The sequence below is a fragment of the Leptosomus discolor genome, chromosome 13 (genome assembly GCF_034619465.1).
Source record: "Leptosomus discolor isolate bLepDis1 chromosome 13, bLepDis1.hap2, whole genome shotgun sequence".
NCBI classification, from domain to species: domain Eukaryota; kingdom Metazoa; phylum Chordata; class Aves; order Leptosomiformes; family Leptosomidae; genus Leptosomus; species Leptosomus discolor.
In genome coordinates, this window is record NC_141403.1 from 13,921,369 (window position 1) to 13,929,565 (window position 8,197).

The 8,197-nt window shown below is 43.1% G+C and overlaps 1 protein-coding gene across 5 annotated transcripts in view; it reads left to right on the forward strand.

Annotated features, from left to right (window-relative positions):
• PTPN2 (protein tyrosine phosphatase non-receptor type 2) overlaps positions 1-7,891 on the forward strand; it is a 30,733-nt gene extending 22,842 nt beyond the window's left edge. For 2 of the 5 annotated variants that reach the window (XM_086472504.1, XM_086472506.1), the window contains 3 exons: positions 1,109-1,299; positions 2,859-3,062; positions 7,528-7,891. In XM_086472504.1, coding sequence (XP_086328630.1) covers positions 1,109-1,299; positions 2,859-3,062; positions 7,528-7,549 — 417 coding nt within the window. In that variant the 3' untranslated portion in view covers positions 7,550-7,891. Of the gene's footprint in view, positions 1-1,108; positions 1,300-2,858; positions 3,967-7,527 lie in introns of those variants that run through there. The other 3 variants (XM_086472505.1, XM_086472508.1, XM_086472507.1) reach the window with 3 other exon arrangements.
• Positions 7,892-8,197: the final 306 nt, after the last annotated feature.

An 8,197-nucleotide genomic window follows, 5' to 3' on the forward strand; every position in this document is an offset into this window, starting at 1 on the left:
TGTGACAGTAAGAGGGAGCTGCTGAGTGGATTGCCATCTGTTCCTGGCTGTTTCTTTTTCCATTTTTTCTATGTTTGTTTAAGACAAAACAAATAAAACCTCTGAGTGAAGTGTCTTGTGAATGAAGACTCCCTTTGTGAATTTTAGGGCTATACTGGAAACTCCTCTGTGATGGAGGAGTCGGTTCATTGTTAAAGCTCATTCTGCCAGCAGTTCATTTACAAGTAGCTGGGTTTTGTGACATCGCTCTTGAGTTTGAGATTTAGTTTAGACCAGCAGTCTTGAATTCATTCCACAGGCAAGAACCTAACGTTCATTTTGTGAAGAGTCAATTTTCAGTTCATCTTTCTTATCATAGGCATTTAAAGAGAACTGTTTGGTTTTTTTTTCCCCTCCAAGCTATTCTACATCTTTATAGGTTGGCTGATTGGTTTTTAGGGGCAATTCTTTTCCTTCCTGTTACCTCTCTCTCTTTTTTTCTGCATGAAATTTTGTTGCAAGAAATCTTCAGATGACTTGTCATTAGGACAGTTACCCATTAGGACAGAGTTCTAGCAAACCAGTTTTACTTCCAACTTTTTTTTTTTTCTTCATCTCATTTCAGATTACTTCTCAAAACAAGGTATCTGTTTTATGATGCAGTAGATCTCTGGGCTAATGGATCACTAGGTGAAATAGTAGGCCACGACTTTGGCATAAATAACCCTAGATGTTTTTTCATTGGCATTGCAGATTTTTGCAGTTCTTGCACACAGGTTCCTACTGTGTTATGGAGCTGTGAAAGGTAACAGCACAGCGTAGCCACGGAGAGAGTAGAGGGAGATGGAAAGTGCTGGACAGTTGCAGGACTGTACATGACAAGTTGCTTCGTCGTTGTGGAGCTACTGTGGACATTACAAACCCCACAGTTAGTGGCCTCATGCCTTCATGGTAGAGATACAAGAAGGGATCATCGTTGGAGAAGATGCATCTTCACCTAACCTGATTTCTTCATCTAGCAGTCTAGGAGTTCCTTAACGTGCTTCTGTGACTGTTCTGTTGGAAGACATCTTGGGCAAAGAGGGCCTTCAGTGTTAGGACAATGTTTGAAATATGTTCTTGTTTGCAGAAACGGTGGAAGGAGCTCTCTAAGGAGGACCAAGCGCCAAGTTCTGAACAGTCTCCTCCACACCTGACCAAAATAACCACAGAGAAGTACAATGGGAACAGCATAGGCCTGGAGAACAAAGATCAAATGGAGAAAATAAATACTGACCTGTCCACTAAAGTTCAGGATATCATGGATGGAAACATTGAAAGGTAGGCGAGATGAAGAAACTGTTAGAAGGCAGATACACTCTCTTAACAGGCTGAATTCTTCTACGCTTGTCTTATCGTAAGAAAACTTCTAGATCTTTCTTCAGTAAAGGACAGGTGGCATTTGAATGTCTTATTTCATTATTTTAAAAGTACAAGTTCAGTTATTCCTTGTGATAAAGTTTTATTGTTTAAAGGTCAAGAGAAGAAAAACAGATGTCTCTAATTGAAGCAGCTAAGCCTCACGCTTGAAAGCATTTTCCTACAGATTGTCTGTGAACTCTGTTGTGCAGCGTGAACTAGGACCTAAAAGTGCCCAACATAATTCGATTTTTGGGTACAATGCTAACTTCTTTTTGGAAAAATGTACAATACCTCAGAAACACAAAGCTTTTTAACACCTGCCACTTTCTGTATGGTGACTGAAATTGTGTTGTTGAAGCCATATGTCACCCTCCACTCATGTGAAATCTACTACGGTGAATAGATGATTTCTGTGGTTTAGCTGTGTCATGTGAATTTGTCTTTCTCTGCCTTGTGAGTACTAGTGCCTTGGCTGTGAGCTGCCCTGCTGGGAACTGCTGTCTGAATTGCCGTGCCTTGAGGCACTGTGTCCCCTGGGCCTGCCCCAGTGACGGTACCCAAGTATGGAGCCAGAGCCAGAACCCGGGCTGGGTTGTGCCAGGCCGTGCAGTGCACAGGAGGAGGCAGCGTCAGGCCCAAAGGCCTGCAGCCTGGGAGGCGGCGCAGCAGGCAGGTCTGAGGAGCAGACTGCTTGCTGAGGGCCCCCACGAGTTTGTCGTGCCGTGTCTGTAGGAGTGTTTCCAGGGAGAATGACAGTGATTCTGTAGATGTCTGAAGGAGCCTCATACCAGCCGGGGGGACACATGGGTGTGAGTGTGGTGTTTGTGTGCTGGGACTTGGAAAAAGCATTCTGTTGTGTCGGAGCTATGCTTTCTTAGGGATTGTGAGGAGGCTGCTGGAGATGAGAACTACAGGTGGCCCTGACAGTGTCATCACACACAACTGATTTTTAGCCCGTGTCCTTGATCAAGGTCTGGGTTACAGCCTGAGGTGGGCAGTGTGAGATCTGCGTGCAGACCAGCGTAGTGAGGATCTACATGTCGGTGAGGCTGGTGTGAGCACTGCGGTGGAGGCACATGCTTCAATACTGTGAATGCTTGCACTTAGTACCTGCCATGGCACGTCAAAGCAGCCTCTGTGCAAAAAACCTCAGTCACCAAATGGGGCACTGGCGGGGGTGAGATAAACTCAGATAAAGAAGCTAATCCCGTTCCCTGCTGAACACGTAGGCACCACGTACACCCTTACTTACGTCATTTACTTCATGGGGCTTCACTGACCTGGAACCGTCCCCATCGGGGTCGTTATAACAGGATAAAGATCGCTTGGGTTAGATTTTATGTACTGCTGCCATGTGCTCCTGGGGGTTAACTATTGGGAGTGTGTTGGGAAGCAGTTTGGTTTAGTGTTTTAATAACCTTCTTTCCTGTTCTACAATTGAAGATTTACCTTTGTTGTTTTGTTTTTTTTTCTTTAAGTACTGTCCGGAAACGACTGCGAGAGGATAGAAAAGCTAACACAGCGCAGAAGCTGCAGCAGATGAAGCAGAAGCTAAATGAGACTGAAAGAAAAAGAAAAAGGTGGTTATATTGGAAACCTATTCTCACTAAGATTGGGTTTGGTGCACTGATTTTAGTTGGCGCTTATTCTTGCTGGAAAATGTATTTTCAAGAACATTCCTTGTAAGTAAACAGTAAGCCTGTCTGCTCCAGCAGCTAATTTTGCTGTTAGTTAATGACTAGGGGTGTGACTTGAAGCAGTAAACTCCTTACTGGAACGGGTACAGACCGTTACATACCATAGAGAAGTGATGTAAACTTGATCCCATGTCAACATCTCAGGACTTTCTACTGCAGGTACTTACAAAAATGAACTGCTGCCCCCCAACAGAGTTGATGGTTTTTTGTTTATATGAGCAGGTACAAACTTGCTGCAACTGTTTATACACTTTTTAAAATGGTCTTCTACCAGATCTTAGGCAAACCCTGAACCACAGAGGTTTAGCTACTGAAGGCTGTCTGGATTTAAATTTACATGCCTGACATAAGCAATAAACAGTGTTGTATCATTTACGTTATTAATGCAAAGAAGTTATACTTAAATGTGTGTAATGTGTAATGTACTAGTGACATGAACGTAAACATTTTATATTCTTATGACCTAGGATAAATATATTTTATAATTGCCTATTTAATCTTTTTGTAGTTCACTGTACTTTTAAAAGCTCCGTTTGTACAAATTTCTGACCAAAAAAAATTGGATTTTGAAACTAAATGTAATTATGATTTGTGCATGAAAGTAATAGTGCAACCATTCCCCGTATCTTGACTCTCCAGTTTATGATACGAGCAGCTAGGGGTCTGATGAAGCACTTGCCAATTTCTACTCTGTTAATTTGCATTCCTTATTTATTTTTTGTAGTTTTCATTATTTAAGTAAGGATTGGAAATTTGATATTTTTTTTAAGGCTTTTGAGAACTTAGCCCCCACTGAAAAGCATACTGTTGATTAATGTATTCAGACTTCAGCTCTGTTTGAAGGCCAACATTGTTAAAGTTCTGACATTCCATTAAATGTGAAACCTACTGTTTTGTGTGTCTATAGATTTTAATTGCTAGAAAGACTAAAATTAAGTCATCAGTAATAGGTGTAGAAAGCACATCAAAGGAGACTGTAGTTGGACTCCCAGGGGTGGTGGTGGCAGAAACCAAGGTGGGTAGCGCCCTGCCATACCCCGCGCGTGCGGCTGTGTGAGCCGCTCCTGCCACGTGACAAAGTCTAGCGCTGCCTCGCAGGTTCCCGGGCACTGTGTTAATGAGGCGAGACTTAACGGCTGTAGTTTGGGAATACCAGTGCTGCAGGCACGTTAACAGGGCTGAGCACTCCCTTGCCATTAGTTGGCTGGTGACGCTTCCTAAGTAGTTCAACACAAATCGCTTTCTGTTCCTTTAAATTCTCCTTGAATACAGAGGTCACGTGGGCTGTGTGTGGCTTGCTGTCATTCAAGGTGAGACCTAATAACTTGTAGTATTGGACTGCACTTGGAAACATGGATTGTGTTTATTCAAGCGTTGCCTTGTTGGGTGACTTCAGAGAAGTTGTGTTTTCTCCCTTCGTTTTCCTGCTTGGTGGTTTTCTGCTGGGTATGGGGTTTTATGGGGGGGTTTCCTTTTTTCCTTTTTTTTTGTTTTGTCTTGGGTTTTTTCCTCCTTTTGTCAAGCACTTCTTGAATTTACTGCTGAAAAATACTAAAAGAGCTAGATAGTTCCTTTGCTCCTTATCCAAAGGAATCAACTTGAAAGGTTTCCAGTACATTCAAGCTTAGTAGTAACATACCAGGCGTGGGGCCCAAATAGTCTGACATGTATTATGCCAAGCTCAGTTGAGTTTACTCTCTGAAATTCTCATTTCACAATAGCAATGCTATTTTGGACTGCACTGTTTATATAGTAAAAAAATGCTTAAGGGTCCAGATAAGGAAAACAAGTGTAGTTTCATACAGTTCTGAATTTGGGAAACTGCGTCTGTAAAACAAGACAGTTTGTCCTGTGCCATTCCTGACCAGCTGCAGAGCTGGAAGAGCAAAATGCCCTGCTGATGGCTGTGACACCGTATAGGCAGGCAGCTTACGTATTTTCAGACATTTCAGACATTTCGTAACTTTTACAACCACAGTAACTCTTTTGGCCAACAAGAGGCTTGGCAAAAGACGTTTGGGTTTTTTTTCCTTGAAATTGGCAAGATGGGTTTTTCAGTATCAGCTGTAACTGATGGCAGGTGTAACATGTGCCTTATAAAAGATATTTCGGTTATGGAAAAACACATGGAATGTAATTAAATGCTTTTATAACAGAAATATTCCAGATTTTTTTCTAAATTATTAAAAGCAGCTAAGGACACGGTGCAGGCAAACCTTCACTGAAATCACACTGTCATTTATCACCTTTCTGTTTGCATGAGCAGGATTTCCTGGGCCACCAGTACCCTGCGGACACTGAGCTCTAACTGTGGCTTGTCAAGTTGTCTCTTTGTTTTTTTCCTGATTCCATCTTCTAAATTCTGGCTTTTTTGTTCTCTTGATCCAAGCAGGCATTCCTCTTTTCTGGGTAGGGCAGGGCGGGAGGGGGCCATCTTGCATCATCTTTCCCTTCTTGATGCAATAAAGCAGGACTTGCACATTCAACAGTTGATCTGTAAAAATGTGGTTTGGTTCCACGGTCATATCTATCTTGAGAGTCTAACTGTTAATAATTTAAGGCCCACGAACTGATACATGTCTTGGACAAAACTGTTTTGTGCAGTGAATTGTCCATGGCAGCAGGGGGTGGGAAGGGAGATTAAACACTAGATCCCTTAGTACATTCCAGGAGATAATTTTGGTAAAATTCTTCTTGTTGGTCTGTCAGTCATTCTTAAAAACCAAACTCTGGGGGAGGCTTGTTCTCTTTACTGCAAACTGAGCCCTTGTGATGCTTTGTTATTCTGTAGGATTTAAACTTGCAGCAGTTTTGCACAACTTGGATGTTAAATAAGAACAAATATGGGCCAAAATGAAGAACTGTCAATCCCAGTGACCTCTATCGTAGGAGATGCTTAAAGAAAGAGTAAAACTGAAGGACGTGCCTTCTGACCCCTCTCCTGCCTCCCCTGCCCCAGTTTTGGGCAAGCTGCTGGCTGGTCCTGTGCTGCTTCGCAAATGCTGTTGCGCTCGATTCAAAGCGTTTCTGTGTCGGGCTTTCCCCTCTGTTCTGGAAATACACCAGTCAGAATATTCGATGCATAGTGGGCTTCCTTGAATTTGATTCCACAATGTTTGACCCTCAGATGAACGCTTCTGTACAAATTGTGCACGTTTTTATTAAAAAGACAACAACCCACTAACAAACGTTTGGACCTCTGTTGCAAGGGGTTTGCGAATCTGGAATCAGTCCTGTAGGTTTTCTGTTGATGTTCTTGGTGCAGGGACAGTCCACTTAGCTGATGGTACATCTGTATTTTTCTTGAAATGTGTTAAGTAAAATGAATTCAGTGTGGAATAGCAATTTGAAAAAAAACTTTACAGATTTATTTTATGGAAGTAAGGTGTTGCGAGTGAAACTTAGCTTATTTTGTTAAACCTTGAGTAAAAATGTTTACTGGCATCGGTTTATATCCCACTGAAAAGGGCAGAGGTGTAAATGTGTATGCACGTACGTGTGATTGGATTGTGCAGGCGATGCAAAGGCCTGGCTAGCTTTAATGAATGTTAAACAAATTATTTAGTTTGCTGTTTGGCGTCATAGTTAAACCAGAGACACTTGAGGACTGTACAAGAAACTAAATTAACGGTGACAAAAGGGGAAGTCTTCTGCATGGCCAAGTGGCTCAAGTCAGAGGACCAAACTTGCAGTTAACGTAACACTCAGCGGTCTCCCTGGGCTTTTTTGTTTTCCCCCAAAGTTTTTAGGTCAGTCTTTCATTTTTATGTACGAAAAATAAATGCGTTCAAAATTGCATCTCTGTCTGAGTCTTTATTTAAATTGGAAAGATAAATACTTGGAAGAATTTTTTTAGGCTGTCTTAACCAATCAGAGAGCTGCTTTGTAAGTCAGTGCAGCGCTCACAGAACTGAGTGTTTGCCTCGTATTGCTGTGTAAGTCCCGAGGTCTTTTTATGCGTCTCTCGGCGCAGAGCCGTGCCGGGGAAGCCCAAGGACAAGATGCCTGCTGGTGGCTGCCTTCCTCGCTGCAGGGCCCCTGTGCCCAGCAGTGCTGACTGCCGCGCCACTGGGCCTGGGCCGCGCCTGGCCGCAAAGCCGCAGGGCTGAGGCCGGTTGGAGGTGCAGCCCTCTGGGGTCCCTCTGGGGTCCCTCTGGGGACCCGCAGCGCTGGTGGTTAAATGCCCGGGTCAGCACTTGGCTGGGCCGAGGCCTGGGCGCTCTGGCAGCTCCGTGCCTTGTGCTGTGACACGGAGACACCTTTGGAAAAGCAACGGCGTCCCAAGAGCGCTCACAGCAGGCGAGCGGCAGCCGGTAGTCGCCTCAGGGAGGGCATGAGAAGCTGTTTGGTGTTTGTAGGGAGGTGCAAACACGCTGTCTGTTCTTGTTTCTTTTCTTTTTTCCATACTGTGTACTGAATCGGTGACTTTCTTTTGCGTTGTGTGTCGCAGGCCGAGACTGACCGACACCTAAGCCTTCGGGACTTGTGACTGTTCTGCAGCTATAAACTGCAAATTATTGACATGCAAAGCGAGACATGAACCCCTCTTCGGGAACAAAGAGTGAGGTCTCTTAAGTACCAAGAAGACCTCAGTTATCTGTTCACAGCGTAAACCGCGGCGAGGGGATGAAGACCACCAGCAGTGTGCTACTTTGGAAAACAAAAGAATTTGCCATCTTGTGTTTTTATAATGCTTGTATTAATGTAGAAAGATGTAAAAGAAATAAATTAGGAAATATTTTGTTTTGTACTGCCATTCTTACTGTATTTTTATACTTTTTGGCAGCATTAAATATTTTTTTTAATGGACAATATGCTGTTGTGTGCGCATTATGTTAGGGAGAAACTCTTCAGAGCCTGTTTTGTGGGAAAAGAAATGTTTCACCTTAAGGTTTCCTGATATCCTCTCTTAACTGGAAAATGGCCGAATTATTTGAGTGTGTGTTATGCAAGTATTTTCATTAATGCTAAGTATTGTAGTTTGAACTAGGAGGAACTCTTGCACATTCCTTTTTTAATACACCACTAAGAATATTATTTTGTTATTCTGATGGGTTGGTCTGGTAATCCTGCTGATGTTTGCTATAAAATACGCACAAAACGTTCAGAGTCACTTTGGG